The sequence below is a fragment of the Petaurus breviceps genome, unplaced genomic scaffold (genome assembly GCF_028583685.1).
Source record: "Petaurus breviceps papuanus isolate PSGF00001 unplaced genomic scaffold, PetGlider_PUasm1.0 90925, whole genome shotgun sequence".
NCBI lineage: Eukaryota > Metazoa > Chordata > Mammalia > Diprotodontia > Petauridae > Petaurus > Petaurus breviceps.
The window spans coordinates 22498423-22517878 of NW_027187380.1; the positions used below are offsets into that span (position 1 = coordinate 22498423).

Consider the following 19456-nt stretch of genomic DNA (forward strand, 5'->3'; position numbering starts at 1 on the left):
AACCAGTCTTTGTTATGGACCTTTATCTGTATTGATTCTTGTATGTTAAATTGTCTAATAAGTTCAAGTTTTTTTTTTAACAAAGTCTTGAAAATCTGAAAGTTTATCAAACATCCATTTTTTTTTCATTCAAGATAATAGTTAACTTTGCAGGGTAGGATATTTTTGGTTGGAATCCCAGTCCTTTTGCTCTTCAATATGTTGTGTTCCAAGACCTTTGGTCTCTTAATGTTTCTGCTGCTAGGTCTTGTGTAATTCCAATTGTGGCACCATCATATTTAAATTGTTTTCATCCTGATGCTTTGGATAATTTTTCCTTGAGCTGGGGATTTCAGAATTTGACTATGATATTCCCATGAGTTTTCCTCATAGGATCTCTTTTAGGTGGTGATCGATAGATTTTTTTTTCTATTTCTACTTTCCCCCCTTGTTCTTATACTTCAGGACAATTTTCTTTAATTATTTCTTGTATTATTGTATCAAGATTCCTTTTTTTATCATAACTTTCACTTAGTCCAATTATTTTTATATTTTCTCTTCTTGATCTATTCTCCAAATCTGTTGTTTTTATTATGTTTCACTTTCTCTTCTATTTTTTCATTATTCATATTTTGTTTAATCATTTCCTGATCTCTTATAATTTCACTGGCTTCACTTTGCCCAATTCTAATTTTCAAGGTGTAATTTTCTTCCTTAAGATTTTGGATCTCATTTTCTAATTGGTTGACTTTCCTTTCACACACTTCCTGTTTTTCTTGGATTATTCTTATTTTCTTTTTTAGTTTTCCCTCTGTCTCTGTCATTTTATTTTTAAAGACTCTTTTAAGGTCTTATATAAATTCTTTTTGGGCAGGTGACCATTTAACATTACTCTTTCAGGGTTCCTTTACTTCAATTTTCTCTTCTGAAGATGAATCACAATCATCTATATTCCCAAAATAGGTTTCTATAATTGGAGTCTTTTTCCTTTGCCTATGCATTTTTTTCTTGTGGTGATAGCTTAGTTGTTTGTAGTCACCTCTAACCCTGGGATGTATCAGCAATGCAATATTCACAATGCCTATGGAAATTACAGATATGCTGATGAAGTTATCAGTCACAAAATATATAAGGCTTGCTATATGGGGGAATAAGCTAGAACACTTATTAAAATACCAAAAGACTGAGTCCCCAAACCAGAAAGTCAAAGCCATCAGAGTAGTTATGAAATTGGCACAGGCAGATAAAGTAGAAAGCACACACATTCTCAAGCCTTAAAAACAGAACAGGCTACCTCAGGCAAAAGTCTTCCTCTCCCCACTCACAGCAATCACCTGGCATCCAGGAAGTGCGCTCCCAGCAGCTCCAGCCCCTGGCAGTCCTCAGCAGGAGTCCTTAGCAGAAATTCTGACTGACTCAACAAGGGGTTCACTGCCGCTGCCTCTGCTGCTGCTGCCACAGTCACCACCACTGCTAGCCACCGCAGGAACTCTAGCTTGGCTTCTGCTTCCTCTTGCCCCACCCCTTCCTGCTACATCAGCAAGTCCAATGGGGCATGAAAGATCTTTAAATCCCATAACCCTTACAAGTAGAATGGTGCCCCTTGTCCCAGATCTTCAGTTCTTCCCTCTCAAAGTCAAACCTCCAGCCTCTTGTAAGTGCCCACAGCCAGGGCTTTAAACCCCCCTAGCATTCATTTTTTACAAGATTTTGAATTGAAAATGTCTCTCCCTTTTTCCCTCCTCCCCTTCTGAAAATGGAATACAGTTTCATATCATTTATACACGTGCTATCATGTAAAAAAAATTCCATTTTAGTCATAGTTTTGAAAGAAGAAACAGATTTAAAAACATGAGAAATAATAAAGCAAGTGAAAAAAATGCTTTGATCTGCATTCAGAGTACATCAGTTCTTTATGTGGATATGAATAGTATCTTCCTTTGTACTTGTCTTAGATCATTGTGCTGTTGAGAAGAGATGAGTCATTCATAGTCATTCATCATCACCGAATGTTGCCGATACTGTGTAGAATGTTTTTCTGGTTCTGCTCATTTCCCTTTGAATCAGTTCATACAAATCTTTCCAGGATTTTCTGAAATCTGCCTATTTATCATTTCTTATTAAACAATAGTATTCTATTACATTCATATACCACAGCTTGTTTAGCCATTGCCCAGTTGATGGGCATCCCCTTAGTTTCTAATATTTTGCCACCATGAAAAGGGCTACTATAAATGTTTTTGCACATGTAGGTTCTCTCCCCTTTTTTATGACCTCTTTGGGATATAGACCTAGCAGTGGTATTGCTGGATTGAAGGGTATGCATAGTTTGGTTGCCCTTTGGACATAATTCCAAATTGCTTTCCAGAATAGTTGGATCAGTTCATGACTCCAGTAACAATGCATTAGTATCCCAATTTTCCCACATCCTCTCCAAAATTTATCATTTTCATTTTTTGTTATATTTGCCAATCTGATAGGTGTGAGGTAGTTATCTCAGGGTTGTTTTCATTTGCATTTCTCTAATCAAAAGTGATTTATAGCACTCTTTTCTGTGCCTATAGATAGCTTTGATTTCTTCATCTGAAAACTGCTGGTTCATATCCTTTGATCATTTACCAACTGGGGAATGACTTGTATTCTTATAGATTTGACTCAGTTCTCTATATATTTGAAAAATGAGACTTGCTGCAAAGATTGCTTCCCAGCTTTCTGCTTTCCTTCTAATCTTGCTTGTATTGGTTTTGTTTGTACAAAAGCTTTTTAATTGAATATGTTCAAATTTATCTATTTTATATTTTAAAATGTTCTCTATCTCTTGGTTGGTCATGAATTCTTCCTCTTCTCATAGATCTGACAGGTAAAATATTCCTTGCTCTCCTAATTTGACACCATGAGGTGTCACCCTTTATGTCTAAATCATACACCTACTTTGACCTTATCTTGGTACACAGTGTGAGATGTTGGTCTATAACTAGTTTGTGTCCCACTATTTCCCAGTTTTCCCAGCAGTTTTTGTCCAATAGTGATTTCTTATCACAAAAGCTGGGGTTTGGGGTTTATTAAACACTAAGCTACTATGGTCATTGACTATTGTGTCTTGTGTACCTAATCTGTTCCACTGGGCCAACACTCTACTTCTTAGCCAGTAGTTTTGATGATTACTGCTTTATAATATAGTTTGAGATCTGGTATTAATAGGGCACCTTCCTTTGTATTTTTTTTATTAATTCCCTTAATATTCTTGATCTTTTGTTCTTCCAAATGAATTTTGCTGTTATTTTTTCTAGCTCTACAAAATTTTTGGTAGTTTGATTGGTATGGCACTGAATAGGTAAATCAGTTTAGGCAGAATTGCCATTTTTATTATATTGGTTCGGCCTACCCGTGAGCAATTGATATTTTTTCCAGTTGTTTATATCTGACTTTATTTGTGTTTAAAATTTTGTAATTGTGTTCATATAATTTCAGAATTTGTCTTGGAAGGTAGACTCCTTAGTATTTTATATTGTTTGCAGTTATTTTAAACGGAATTTCTCTTTTTATCTCTTGCTGCTGGGCTTTATTAGTCACATAAAGAGATTCTGACTATGTAGGTTTATCTTATATCCTACAACTTTGCTGAAGTTGTTAATTATTTCAAATATTTTTTTAGTTGATGCTCTAGGGTTCTTAAAATATACCATCATGTTTAACATTTTGTAATTTTGTTCATACAATTCCAGGATTTGTCATGGAAGGTAGACTCCTTATTATTTTATATTGTTTGCAGTTATTTTAAATGGAATTTCTCTTTTTATCTCTTGTTGCTGGGCTTTCTTGGTCATATAAAGAGATTCTGGAGAGTTGGGGGCAGAGTGAAGATGGTAGAGTAGAAACAGGACTTCCATGGGGCTCTAGCTTCCACCTCCACCAATTCATGTAAAATGGGACTCTGAAGAAACTTTGGAGCTACAGAACCCATAATATGACACAGAGAAGCTAACCTCCCACTGAGGATAGCCTGGGCCAGCAGCAAATGGCCAGCACAGCACTCTGGGAGCTGACCCCAGCACTGGGAAAGCCTGAGGTTTTAGCCCCAGGGCGTGGGCCTGACCAACCATAGGCTGGAGCCAGTTCAGATTACCAGCAGCTGTGGCTGTTTCCACAATTACCAACACATACATGTGAAGGACAAAGTGGGAGGTCAATGCAGTGTGGCGTTTGGGATCCAGTAGATGGTAGTGTGGTCAGCATTTGCCCCCTAGGACAAGAAGCCGTTGAAGCACCACGGCCGTGCAGCAGCCCCCACATGGCAGCTTCAGCTCCTGGCCTGCAGAGTGCAGGGGGAACAAGCAACCAGTATGAGGGGTAATCACTCTTGGTTTAACCTTCTTGGATCTGGATTGTGGTCTAAGGTGGAGGTCCTGGGGAGTGCAACCAGCTTGCCAGAGCATGTGGGAGGCTTCAGAGAGGGCACCCAACTAATACCTTCAGCAGCTGAGAAAACCCCAGCTTTGGGTATGAAGGTCCCTTGTCTGGTTGCAGAGACCTACTGTAGCAAAAAGCACAGGAGTCAAGTGATTGAGTGGTGACATGAGCAGGCAAAGGAAGCAAAATAAACAGAAAAACCCCAACTTTACACTCCTATTTGGGCAACAAAAAGGATCAAAGCATGGAACAGGAAGAAGACAGTGAAGTCAGAACTCCTGCAACAAAAGCTTCCAAGAAAAATACAAGCTGGTTGCAGGCCATAGAAGACCTTAAGAAGCAAATAAGAGAAGTGGTGGAAAAATTGGGAACAGAAATGAGAACGATGCAAGAAAAGTATGAAATGACAGTCAACAGACTGACTGAGGAAAATCACACCTTAAAAAATAGAATAACTCAAATGGCAAAAGAGGATCAAAAAGGCAATGAGGAGAAGAATGCCTTAAAAAGCCAAATTTGCCAGATGGAAAAAGCTCACTAAGGAGAAATTGCTTCAGAAATAGATTGGAGCAAATGGAAGCTAGTGACTTTATGAGAAATCAAGATGCTGTTAAACAGATCCAAACAAATGAAAGAATAGAAGGCAATGTGAAATATCTCATGGGAAAAACCACTGACCTGGAAAATAGATCCAGGAGAGATAATTTAAAAATTATTGGACTGCCTGAAAGCCATGATCCAAGTCAGAACCTAGAAACCATCCTCCAAGAAATTCTCAAGAAAAACTGTTCTGATGTTTTAGAACCAGAGGGCAAAATAGAGGTTGAAAGAATCCACCAATCACCTCCTAAAAAAGACCCCAAAAAGGAAACTCCTAGGAATATTACAGCCAGGTTCTGAAATTCCCAGAACAAGGACAGAATATTACAAGTAGCCAGGAAGAAACAATTTGAATATTGTGGAAACACAATCAGGATAACCCAGGATCTGGCAGCTTCTACACTGAGGGATTGAAGGACTTGGAATATGATATTCTGGAGGTCAAAGGAGCTGGGATTAAAACCAAGAGTCACCTACCCAGCAAAACTCAGTATCATGTTTCAGGGGAATATATGGTCATTCAATGGAATAGAGGACTTTCAAGTACTCTTGATGAAAAAAACAGAGTTGAATAGAAAATTTGACATTCAGATACAAGAAGCAAGAGAAGCATGAGAAGGTAAACAGGGAAAATAAATCATAAGGAACTTATTAAAGTTGAACTATTAACATTCCTTCATGGAAAAAAATATGATTGTAACTGATAAAACTTTTTTCAGTGTGAAAATAGTTGAAGGGAATACATATATATATATAGTATATATATATGTCTATATATGAGGGTATATGGGCATATGAATACATATGTGAATGCATGTATATATGTTTACAGATATACATAGAGGGCACAGGACCAATTGAATAGGAAGCGATGATACTTAAAAGGGGAAATTAAGAGGTCAGAGAGGAATATAATGAGAGGAGATGGGGAGAGACAGAATGGGGTAAACTATTGCATATAGAAGAGTAAAGGGAAATGGTTACTATGGAGGGGAAGAACAGGAAGGCAAAAGGGAATGGGTCAATCTTATTCTCATTGAATTTGGCTCAGGGAGGGAGTAGGGGGGAAGGGGATGAGAGGGGGTATGATAAAAGGGAGGGCAGATGGGGGGGGAGTTGGAAGCACCCACTTTTGAAAAAGGACAGGATCAAAGTAGAGAATAGAACAAGTGGGATGTAGGATAGGAGGGAGGGAAATATAGTCGGTCTTTTACAATATATCTACTATGGTAATATAAGTGAGAGAGAGAGAGAGAGAGAGAGTCAGACTATTACATAGCTAAAGTTGTTCATTATTTCAAGTAATTTTTTTAGTTGATGCTCTAGGGTTCTTAATGCATACCATCATATCATCTGCAAAGAGTGACAGTTTTGTTTCCTCATTGCTCATTCTAATTTTTTCAGTTTCTTTTTCTTATTACCTAGCATTTCTTGTACTATATTGAATAATAGTGGTGATAATGGGCATCCTTGCATCACCCCTGATCTTATTGGGAAGACTTCTAGCTTATCCCCATTACAGATAATTCTTGCTGATGGTTTTAGATAGATACTGCTTACCATTTTAAGGAACACACTCCCTTTATTCCAATGCTCTCTAGTGTTTTTAACAAGAATGAATACTGTGTTTTGTATAAAAAAATTCAGCATCTATTGAGATAATCATATGATTTCTGTTGTTTTTGTTATTGCTATGGTCAATTATGTTTATAATTTTCCTAATATTGAACCAACACTGCATAAATGGTATAAATCTCAACTGGTCATAGTGTATAATCCTTGTGATATATTGTTGTACTCACCTTACTAATATTTTGTTCAACATTTTTTTCATTGATATTCATTAGGGAAATTGGTAGTCTATATAAGAAAGTCTATAACTTTCTTTTTTTGTTTTAGCTCTTCATGTTTTAGGTATCAGCACATATTTGTTATAAAAAAAAGAGTTTGGTAGGACTCCTTCATTTATTTTCCTGAATAATTTACACAGTAATTGGAATTAATTGTTCTTTAAGTGTTTGGTAGAATTCTTTCATAAATGCATCTGATCCTGGAGATTTTTACCTAGGAAGTTCACTAATGGCTTGTTCAATTTCTTTTTCTAAGATGGGGTTATTTAGGCATTCTATTTCCTGATTTTTCAATCTAGGTAATTTACATTTTCGCAAATATTCATCAATTTAACTCAGATTGTCTTATTTATTGTCATATAACTGGGCAAAATATTTACTAATAATGGTTTTAATTTCTTCTTCATTTGTGGTGATTTCACCCATTTTATTTTTGATACTGGATATTTGGTTTTCTACTTTCTTTTTTAAATTAAATTAACTAATGGATTATCTATCTTTTCATAAAACCAGCTCCCAGATTTATTCATTAACTCTAGAGTGTGTGTGATTTTTTTATTTTCAATCTTATGATCTCACCTTTGACTTCTAGGATTTTTAATTTGGTGCCCAATTGTGGAGAGTTAATCTGTTATTGTTCTAGTTTTATCAGTTGCATGCCAGTGCATCAATCTGTTCTTTTTCCATTTTGCTGATGTAAGAACTTAGAGAAATAAATTTTCCCCTAAATATTACTTTGGCTACATCCCATAAATTTTGGTACATTGTCTCATTGTTGCTATTCTCTTTATTGAAATTATTTATTGTTTCTATGATTTGTTCCTTGACCCACTCATTCTTGAGGATTAGATTAAGTTTCCAATAAATTTTTAATCTACATTTCCACTCCTTTTTTGTTGAATGTAATTTGTTATTGCATTATGATCCAAAAATACATTTATTATTTCTGCCTTTTTACATTGCATTTTGAAGTTTTGTGTCCTATTGTATGATCAATTTTTGTGTAGATATCATGTGCTATGAAAATAATGTATGTTCCTTTCTATTCCCATTCAGTCTTCTCCAAAGGTCTGTCATATCTAACTTTTCTAATATTCTATTTATCGTCTTAGTTTCTTTCTTGTTTGTTTCTTGGTTGGATTTATCTAGTTGTGAGAGGTGGCAATTAAGGTTCCCCACTAGTATAGTTTTGTTGTCTGTTTTGTCCTGTAACTCACTTAACTTCTCCTTTAAGAATGTTGATACTTTTCCTTGCCTTATAGTCCTGAAATTTGGCTATTATGTTCCTTGAATTTTTTATTTTGAGATCTCTTTCCTGAGCTGATTGGTGGGTTCTTTTAATGCCTATATTGCCCTTTAGTTCTAGGACATATGAGCAGTTTTCCTTGATAATTTCTTGAAAGATGATGTCCAGGTCCTCCTTTTGATTATGACTTTCATGTAGTCCAATGATTCTTATATTGTCTATCCTGGATCTATTTTCCAGGTCAGTTGTTTTCCCATGAAGCATTTTACATTTTCATTCTTTTGATTTTGTTTGATTGATATTCATGATGTCTTACAGAGTTATTAGCTTCCACTTACCTGATTCTAACTTTTAAGATTTGGCCAATTTTACTAAGGAATTATTTTCTTCAATGGATTTTTGTATCTCCTCTTCCATTTCTTTTTAAGCAGTTTTCCAAGCTGTTTACTCTTTTTTCATAATTCTCTTATCATTCTCATTTCTTCTCCCAGTTTTTATTCTACCTCTCTTCTATGATTTTAAGCTCCTTTTTGAACTCTTCCATAAGTTCTTTCTGGTCTAAAGACCACTTCTCATTTTCCTTTGGGATTTTGTTTATAAGTGTTTTGACATTGTTGTCTTCTAAGTTTGTGTCTTGGTCTTCCCTATCACTATAACAACTTTCTATGGTCAGATACTTTTTTGTTTTTTCTTGTTTGTTTTTTCTCATCCTTTTTTTTGTTCTTATCCCTTTCTTTTAAATTTGATTTCTGCTCCCAGGGTGGAAAGGGCTCTGTCTCAGGCTTTGTGTGCCAGTGACTAGAGGCCCTAGTTGTTTACTTGGTACTATACTGATTTACCCTGAGGCCCCCAGGGGACCCTTGTTTTGGGCGCTATGTTGAGGGGGTGTGGTAAGGGGAGACTGCTGCTGCTGGAGATTTCATGGGTATGGCAGCTTATTTGGCTGGGATCCTAGTGGTGGTGTTTGGTATATGGTGAGGCCTGGAAGTATTTTTCTGTGTTTCCTCAGGGAGACACTGAAACACATGAAGGTCTGGCCCTGAGGAATACCTGTTTTACCTGGGTTATACTGAAACATATGGAGGTTTGGCCTACTTTCTTGTTATGCTGGAAGATCTCTGTTTGCTCAGAGCTGTGCTGAAGAACATGGAGATCCTGTGTTTGAGGGCACTTTCCCACCCCAGGCTATGCCAAAGCACATGGTGGTTCTCAGAGCTGAAGTCTGCTGGTTGCCTAGCTATGCTAAGGCATGTGGGGGGTCCTGGTGTTGGCATTTGTCTGCTCCATTACACTGGCACTCAGGATCTCCTGCTCTTTTACTGAGGTGGGACTTGTTGCTGGCTTGCTAGGATATTCCTTTCCTAGACTGTTCTCCCTTTTTGCCCTAGTGAGACCGATCTTTCTTGCTTATCCTCCAAGTCTCTTGAGCTAAAAGACCATTCCATCTTGTCCTTCTGCTGGCTGTACTATTCCAGAATTTGTCCTAAGGTCCTATTTTATTGTTGTTTGGATGTGAATATGGTAGTGCTACCATAATTTACTGCTTACTCTGCCATCTGGGCCCCCAGAAGTCCCTGAAAACTGAGAATTCTAAGAAGATGGCAGAATAAGGCAGGAAATTACCTGGCTCTCCCAAATTCCCCCACAAACAACTTAAACTAATGCCTCAAAGTAAATAATTAAAAGTTAGAGTAAAGCAGTTGTCCAATGTAAGACAACTTGGGATGACATTAGGAAAGATCTGACCTCTTGGTGTAGTTATCTGGCCTGACTGAAGTACAGATACCTGGGGTAGATACAATGAATCAACAAGCAACAAGCCTGGGGGTGGGTGCGTGGTTGTGTGGTAGCAGTCTCAGCTTCAGAAACTTTTACATCAGAGACAGTGTGGGAGTCAGATGATTAGGTGAAGATTGCAGGGCTCTCTGTTGACTGATGCTACAAGAAAGGCTCAGGTGCACTGACCAGATGTGATCCCAGATTATAGCTATTGGCATGGGGAAGTAAGCATATGCTGACAAGTGTAGTTGCAGAAGGGAGGGGCTCTGCTGGCTATGGTCACTCACAGGAGAGCAGAGCCTCTGTTTTTGATTCCAGGGCAGACGGGTAAGCTGAAACTTGAAGCTGCAAGAAGAACTCTAGGGAGTACAAGTGTTTGAGGTGACAGAATTTCTGGGGGTCCTGGTCACAGCTGAGGGGCTGAGAGTAGTACCTGAGGTCAAACTCCTAGACAAAAATCAGAAAACAACAGCATGAAAAATCTGAAACCTAAGACATTATCTCCCACACCTCAGGACTAGAGCCCAACTCTAACATAAAATTAACAACTAAGAAAGTAACCACTAAAACAAAATGAGGAAGCAAAAAGAGAAAGAATTTGGTGATAGATAGTTGCTATGGTGATAGATAAGATTTGGGTTCAAACTCAGAAGACAGTAAAATCAAAATAGCTACTTCTACTTCAAAGAAAAATGTAAAATGGTCACAAGTCCAAAAGAGTTCAAGGAAAAGTTTTAAAAGGAATTTAAAACTCAAATAAGAGAAGTTGAGAAAAAATTAGGGAAAAAAATCAAGAAAATTATGAGAAGAGAGTCAATCAATTGGAAAAAGAGACCCAAAAGCCTACAGAAAAAAATTACCCTTAAAAATTAGAATTCAGCAAGAGGAAGTTAATGACTTGAAAAGACACCAAGAAAAAATAAAACAAAATTTTAAAAGATGAAAAAGTAGAAGATAATGTGAAACTTTTTATTTAAAAAAACTGACCCAAAAAACAGATCAAGAGAGAATATAAGAATTGTTGAACGACCTGAAAGTTATGATCAGTAAAAGAGTCTAGGCATTATGCTTCAAGAAATTATTAGGGAAAATTGTCCTAAAGTTTTAGAACTAGAGGGTAAAATAGAAATTTTTAAAAATCTACTGATCACCACCTGAACAAGATCCCAAGATGAAAATTCACAGGAACATCATAGGTATGTTTTGAAGCTCCCAGATCAAAGATAAAATACCACCCACCCTGCATGGGAAAAAATGGATACTTTATGAATTAAAAGACTTTCAGGTATTCATGAGGAAAAACTTAAAACTGAACAGAAAATTTCACCTATAAGAATCAGGAGAAACACAAGAAGATAAATAGGAAAGAACAATTACAAGGGATTTAATAAGGTCAAACTGTTTACTTTTTATATGGCAAAATTTTATCTGTTATTGATATTATGATTAAAAAGCTAAAAGAGCATACATAGACAGAAAGTTTGGGGTTGAGTATGATGGAATGATCCTAAAAAATAAAATTGGCTAGGGAGATGTAAAATGGAGCAATTATCTCATATGTGCATGATGTGAATAGAAGAACTGTTACACTGGGGGCCGGGGAAGGACTAGTAGTGCTAGAACCTTGTTCTCATCAAAACCAGGTTAAAGATCTAGTTATATATCTAGAAGGTGTAAAAGTCTTTCTTAAATTACAGAAAAACAGTAGGGAGAGAGAATAGGATAAGAGAGGAATTCTTAGAAGGGATGTGTTTCAGGGAGGCAGTGGTCAGAAGGAAATTAGATGACTGAGGAAGGAAAGAGAAGAATAAACAGTGAGGAAAAATAGGATGGAGGGAAATCCACAACTAGTAATTATAACTTTAAATGTGAATGTGAGGAACTCACATATAAAACAGAAATGGATAACAGAATGGACTGAACAGAATCTGACAATATGTTATTTATAAGAAATACATTTAAACATGAGAGATACACAAAGAATAAAAATAAAGGACTGGAGTAGAATTTATTATGATTCAGCTGATGAAAAAAAGTCGAGGAAGTAAATCATGATCTCAGAAAAGTTAAAGTTAAAATATTTAATTAAAATATGAAGAGGATAAATGTAGAAAAAAACTTTGGACAAAATGCAATACCCATTCCTATTAAAAAACACTTGAAAGCATAGGTATAAATGGATTTTTCCTTAAAATTATTAGAAACATCTACCTAAAACTATCATCAGGCATTATTTGTAATGGGGATAAGCTAGAAGCATTCCCAGTAAGATAAAGAGTAAAACAAGGATGCCCATTATCACCAATATTATTCAATATTGTATTAGAAATAATAGGAATAGGGGAGGCCAGGTGGTGCAATGAGTAAGAGTGCCGGCCCCGGAGTCGGGAGACCCGGGATCAGTTCTAGCTTCAGATACTTAGCACCCACACAAAATAATTGGCCGTGTAATCTTGAGCAAGTTACTTAACCCCAATTTTTTTAAAAAAAGAAATAATAGGAATAGCAATAACAGAAGAGGGAATTGAAGAAATCACAATGGGCAATGAGGTAATAAAAAGATTTCTTTTTGCAGATGATATGATGATATACTCAGAAAATACTAGATATTTGACTAAAAAGCTAGGTGAGAAAATTTATAATTTTAGCAAAGTAGCAGGATATAGAATTAACCCACATAAATCATTAGCATTTCTATATATGACCAGCAACAAAACCTTGCAAGAAGAGATAGTAAGAGATAATCCATTTAAAATAATCATATACAGCATAAAATACCTGGGAGTATACCTGCAAGGACAAACCCAGGAACTACATGTATATAATTATAAAACATTTTTATACAAATAAAATCAGATTTAAATAATTGTAGAAATGTTAATTGTTCATGGTTGGGCAGAATCAATATAATAAAATGAACATTCTACCTAATTTACTTCTGCAATATCATAATAAATTACCAAAAAAAATTATTGAACTAGAAAAAAATAACAAAATTCATTTGGAAGAGCAAAACATCAAGACTATCAAAGGAATTAATGAAAAAATGTAAAGGAAGGAGGCTTAGCAGTTCCAGATCTTTTTTTTTTTAATTCCAGATCTTAAACCATATTATAAACTGGTAATTATCAAAACTATCTGGCCCTGGCTAAGAAATAGAAAGGTGGATCAGTAAAACAGAGTAGACATACAATACATAGTAGTAAATTTGTATTAAGTAAATCTTATTAAGCTTTTTGACAAATATAAGGATTTAAGTTTTTGGAATAAAAATTCTCTTCTTGGTAAAAATTTTTGGGAACACCAGAAAGCAGTCTGGCAGCAATTAAGCATAGATCAATATCTTACATCATTTACCAAGATAAGATCAAAATAAATATTTGACCTTGATACAATAATTAGACAAAAATTCACCATAGCATCTATCAGACATATCAATAAGGGAAAAAAAATTATGAATAAACAAGACACAGAAAGGATTGAGATGTAAAATGGAAAATTTTGATTATATTAAATTATAAAGGTTTTGTACAAATAAAACCAATGTAACTAAGATTAGAAGAAAAGCAAAAATTGGAAATGGGGTGGGGCTGAGATAGTTTCTTGTATAAAGGTCTCATATCTCAGACATATAGAAAAATGTATCTATTGTATTGAATATTAATCATTCCCCAATTGATAAATGTTCAAAGGACATGAATAGGCAGTTTTTCAGATGAAGGAATCCAAACTATATAAAGTCATGTGAAAAAATGCTCTAAATCATTATTTGTTAGAGAAATGAAAATTAAACAACTTTGATATATCATATAACACCTATCAGATTGACTAAAATAATAGAAGGGGAAATGAAAAATGTTGGGAGGGATGTAGAAAAACATTGTTGGTGGAACTGTGAACTGATTCAATCCTTTTGGAGAACTATCTAGAATTGTACCCAAAGAGTTATAAAACTGTGTATACCTTTTGATTCAACGATACCACTATTAGGTCTGTTTCTCCAGCTGATCAGGGAAAAAAGAAAAGAACCTATATATTCTCAAATATTTATCACAGCTCTCCTTGTGGTGGCAAAGAACTGGAAATTGAGAGGAAGACCATGAATCAGGGAATGACTAAACAAGTTGTGGCATATGGTTGTGATGGAGTACTACTGTGCTGTAAGAAATGATGAGCTGCTTGATTTTAGAAAAACATGGAAAGACTTCCATGAAATAATGAAGAGTGAATTGAGCAGAACCAAGAAAACATTGCATACAGTAACAGCAATATTGTTAGAAGAATAACGGTGAATAACTAAGTTGTTCTGAATACTATGTAAATCAACTACAAAAGACCTATAAAGGAAGATGCTATCCATTTCCAGAGAAAGAACTGATAAATAGAAGCATAGCATAGTTTTACATATGTATGTGTGTATGTGTTGAATTGTGGCCTTTTTTAGTGAAGTGTGCAGGGTAGGGAAGGTGGGACACAGTTCAGAACTTAAAATGAACAAGAAAGAAAAAGAAAAAATGTGTAAAACATTGTCCAATCAGAGACAATGTCCATGTTACTCAAAATTGTATGAACTGATTGCTTCCTCATTGTCAACTATAAAAAAATGCTCTGTTACTCCTTAAATGGCGTATTTGTGCCTAGTGAGGAGGTCTAGCCTTACTAAAAAATATTAATTAACTTGTTGTTAATTAATAAAACACTAAGATTTAATTAACCCAATCCTAATCAATTTTGTTTGTGACAAAGTTTAGGAAACCATTAGGGAAGAGGAACTAAAAACACCAAATGTAATTTAGGTCAACCCTTCCCCTCCTCGCAAATTATATTTGTTAATTGTTTTGTTTTGTGCTTTTTTGGGGGGGGGTGGCCCAATTTCTACAGTTTAAACTTCCCTTACTTATTACCTCTTTGGGCTATTTCTAGTTAAAGATTCTGAAGTGCCAGGTTAGAACTCCTGCTTCTAACTAATTTCTATGTAATTGCCTTTATTGATCTTGTTCCATCACCCCTCTTTCTTGTTGTGCCTCTCTTAAGTTTCAGTTCAGGAGAGAATTAATGTGGGAAGAGGACTTTAGGCCATAGCACTTCAATTTTGTTCCTCCACCTTCAGTTCTCCTAGTTTAAGTTTTGCTTATATCTGTCTTTATTTCTTCATATTTCTTTGATTTTATTTATTTTACTCTATAGGTCAGCCTTTTTTCTTTCTTTTGGAAAAATTCTGAACATTTATCTTATTACTTATCCTTTCCTTGGTCATTATATTTTTAAATTATGTTTCTGGTGTTTGAAAATTGAATATTTTGCTCAGATCTTAGTTACTTAAAAAAAATGCCTTAAATCCCTCTTTTTGATGAACATTCATCTTTTTTTCTTGATGATTAAGCTAAAGGTCTCAGACATATTGGTCTGCTTAACTCCTTTACTGTTTAAAATACAATTTTTGTTCCCTTCTAGAATTTCTAGTGAATAAAGAATAATCTTATATTTTTGAATTTTCCTTTTATTTTGAAATATTTGAAAATCTTTAACCTGGATGCTTACAGAATTTGTTGTTTGGAATCGTTATATTTAAATACTATGTGTCTTGAAGTTTGAAACAGTTTTTTTTTCTTTGAATTAAAGTTACTCCATCAAAAAGAGTAAATCATTTTGCTAAAAATGTAATTATATTTTATAGCTATTGCTCTTTTATAACATTTGGCCAAGTCCTAGGTTATAGCTGAAAGGAAATAAAAACTTTGCTCTTTTCTCCTACCAGGTATTCCTCCTTGATGGTCTATAAATTACCTGTGGAAGACGTTTATCCTCTTTCTCAGGCCTTTTCTAAATTAGAGGCAGGTAAGAGTGATCATTTTGAAAATGTTTCTTCATAGCAATGGCAATCCACCAAAAGAATCAGTACAACAGACATTTGAGAAAACTAAAGCCATTTCCTACAAGACTTAAGGAGGCAAAACTCACGGTTGAGTTAAAGTTTCTTAAGGACAATCTAGTTCAGTGACACACAGACAAGATACCTAATTAAATAGTACATTAAAATACAAAAAATAGCTATTTTAATGACAAAAGTCAAACTGGAATAATTTATTACATTTTCCTTCAACTATAGTGTGATTGTTGCTTCATCATTTGTATTTGAGATATATATATATATATATATGTACATATATATATATATTATTTGTAGTTACATGTATTATACTCTGACTTGGGGGAAAAAACCATATGGAAAATATTTTAACTGCTAACATAAATTCATTCTTATTCAGCTAAGCATACCTTCAACCTGGAGGAATACAGTCTCTCTCAGTGCACATTGGAACAGGTGGGTTATTTTCTTAAAGATTTTCTATTTGCCATGCAACTTATTGTTGTTCATTCATTTTAGCTGTGTCCAACTTTTCATGACCCAATTTGGGGATTTCTTGCTAAAGACACTGGAATGATTTGCTATTTCATTCTCCAGCTCATTTTATAGATGAGGAAACAGGCGAACAGGGTTAAATGATTTGCCCACACAGTTAGTAAGTGTCTGACTGCACCACCTAACTGTGTAACTAATTTAGTGCAAGCTTAGTGTGTGCTGGGTGGGTGTCTTATCTGGCACTTGATATACTCTGTTAGCAATGTGGTGTGCATAGGACTTCTTCAGCTTGACTTAAGACTACAGAAAGGCATGTTTTCACTTTATTAATCAATGAACCAGTAATGGAGAACCTCCTTCCATTATTATATAGAAGAACCTCTTTAATGTACCATGTCAGCTGCCTGCTTCACCAGACTTCTCCAGGTAGCTGGACAAGAAGAAAACCTTCAGTGACCAAACTCAAATTACGTTGGCATAATATGAAATATGGCTCTGAATTATTAAAGTTTCTCATAAAACTTACTGGCCCTGCTGCCATCTCATTCTGGGAAGTTTCCAAGTTCAGTCTGACATCTATATATTTCTTTTCTTTCTTTCCTTCTTCCTATGCTTCTTTCCTTATTTCTTCATTCATTCACTTGTATATTTGTTCATTTATACATCCATTCATGCAGGCATCCATTAATTTGTTTGTTTATGTGATATAGAAAATATGCTTGTCTATGGGTGTGACGTTTATTGAACATAGTAAAGTACAACCCAAAGAAGCCATCAAATGTTCCATTCTTGTGGAATAGCCTGACCAATCATTTCCAGATCTCATGGAGATTATTCTCCTATTTCTTTGGGTTGCTTGCTCCTGAATATCTTGGAAAAAACAGAAAAATAGATGTGGAGAGGCTTTTTATGGTCAATGACTATAAACTCTAGAAAAAGAGGACATGAAGGTGAGAGATAGCTCAGCTCCTATATCAATATCCCCCTCTTCTTAAATTATTATTTTTGTCCTGGTCAAGGAGGAATGATAATACTAATAACAATAAAACAAAGACAACACTTATAAGCATCTTATGGTTTACAAAGCTCTTTGCTTATATAGTAATAGCTAGCATTCTTATATTTTAAAGGTGTTATTAATATTAAGCCTTGCAAGAATTCAAGAGGTAGGTACAGTTATCCTTTCTACCTTGCAGGGTTTGAGGCATGGTGTCCCTGTGATCTAGAAAATCTGCCTAAAATTTTTTGACCCTCCCTTCATACCAGACAAGAAGTCTGAATTATTATGATACTAAAGATACAATGTGTTGATAAAATATAATGCTATACACAAGTTTTATGAATTTCTGAGTTTCTAAACTTTTTCCTGTGTCATCTGCTGGCCTTTTGTGTTGTCTGCGGTTTCTTCAAACTTCCCCCCCACCCTGCCCAATAATTTCCCATTTAATTTCCTTTGTCAACCTGCTATGTACCAAACTAGGATGAGGAAGTCAGTGTTGAAAGGATAACTGTATGGCAGATGTAATTATACTCGTTTTATAGACAAGAAAATTGAGGTTCAGAAAGATTAATAGACTTGCCCACAGTCACAGAGTTAGCATCAGAGGCAGGATATGAATCCAGATCTTCCTGGTTAGAAATCCTATATCGGGCTAAGAAACTTCTCACAATAATGTAATTCAAATAAATGGCAGGGTGAATGATGGGCACCAGTTACATAGGTGAGACATGCGAGATTGAAATAATATTTGGAGGCAGCTAGGTGGCACAGTGACTAGAGCAACGGCCCTGGAGTTAGGAAGACCTGAGTTCAAATATGACCTCAGACCCTTAACACTTACTAGCAGTGTGACCTTGGGCAAGTCACTTAACCTCAATTGTCCTGCCTTCCACCCTCAAAAAAAAAGACAAAAAAAGAAATAATATTTGTAAAGTGCTTTGCAAACTTTAAAGCACTATGTATATGCTAACTATAATAATAATAATAATTGTTGTTGTTGATATATGTACTCTTCTTATTAATGTAGTGGTACAGGAACTAAATTATTACTTCATTATTCTCTTTTTCTCCCCTATTTTCCCTTGAAGGTCTTCCTAGACTTGTCAAAGGAGCAGGAGATGGGAGATTTTGAAGAGGAATTGGATACAACCATAAAATGGAAACTCCTCCCACAGGAAGAACCTTAAAGGCCTAGACCTCCTAGGTTTATCTCTAAGATCTCATGACCCTTTCTTTTAATGCATTTATATTTTTAATCTCACATATCATCTCAGAAATGTTTAATCAAACTTTTAAAGTATATTTTGTATTTACGCAGAAACTGGTTAAATTGTAATAATGCTTTGGTAGAATAAGGGAAGGAAGGATACCTTTGGGCAAAATCTCTATGCTAAACAGCATTGACAATGACATGGAATTGGATTGTACTGGTTTCCTCTATATTTGCATAACATTTTAAGAATACTTTCTGTATTATACTGTAGCCTTTTATCAGCAAAGAAACTCAGTTTTTCTCAACTGGAAGGAGGGACTGAAGGATCATGGGAGATGGAAGCTAGGGCAACTTTTGAGCCCCTAGAGGGGATGGTGTAGGGGAGGGGCAGGACGTGTAGATGAGTACCAGTAAACAGACAATTGCAATGGCAGGGTGCTGCTACCTGGAAGTGAATGCAATCAGGATCATTTGGGTCACTAGCTCATCTACCCACCTAAAAAAGTGCCTTGATGGAATTTATTGCCTTACTGGGATTGCATGAATGTATCCCCTCTCCATTTCCTCTCCCTCCTCTACCTCACAGTTGCCTGGTGAACTGGCATTGCTTAATCTTAAATTTTTTTTATTTTATGTCTCTATTTTTATAATGAGTTCCGTATTCAGATAAATATAAGCTGATTTTTATTGTATTCTGAGTGTTTGTTATAAGGCCATATTATGTGGAAGGACAAAAGATTTCTAGACAAATAATCCTGCTTCTGTCTTTGTCTTTCTATTTCTTAAATCAATAAAATACAGATCTATTTGTTATGGTTTTTTAATATTTAATTATAAACTTGACAACACTAAGATTGTTTTTGAATGGATACTTTTAAGGTTCAAGTTTCTGAGTATATTGCTTCAGAATCAATTCACCAAACATTGAGCTCATGTGCCAGGCATTCCACTAAGTGCTGGAGATACAAGGACAACAATTAAAACCATCCTCACCCCAATTCCTTTTTTTTTCACT

At 35.3% G+C, this 19456-nt stretch overlaps 1 protein-coding gene across 5 annotated transcripts in view; it reads left to right on the forward strand.

The window, feature by feature from the left end:
• LOC138152592 (ATP-binding cassette sub-family A member 10-like) overlaps positions 1 to 19252 on the forward strand; it is a 118531-nt gene extending 99279 nt beyond the window's left edge. For all 5 annotated transcript variants that reach the window (XM_069076554.1, XM_069076552.1, XM_069076550.1 and 2 more), the window contains 3 exons: positions 15623 to 15702; positions 16134 to 16189; positions 18317 to 19252. In XM_069076554.1, the coding sequence (XP_068932655.1) occupies positions 15623 to 15702; positions 16134 to 16189; positions 18317 to 18415 (235 nt within the window). In that variant the 3' untranslated portion in view covers positions 18416 to 19252. The remainder of the gene's footprint in view (positions 1 to 15622; positions 15703 to 16133; positions 16190 to 18316) is intronic.
• Positions 19253 to 19456: the final 204 nt, after the last annotated feature.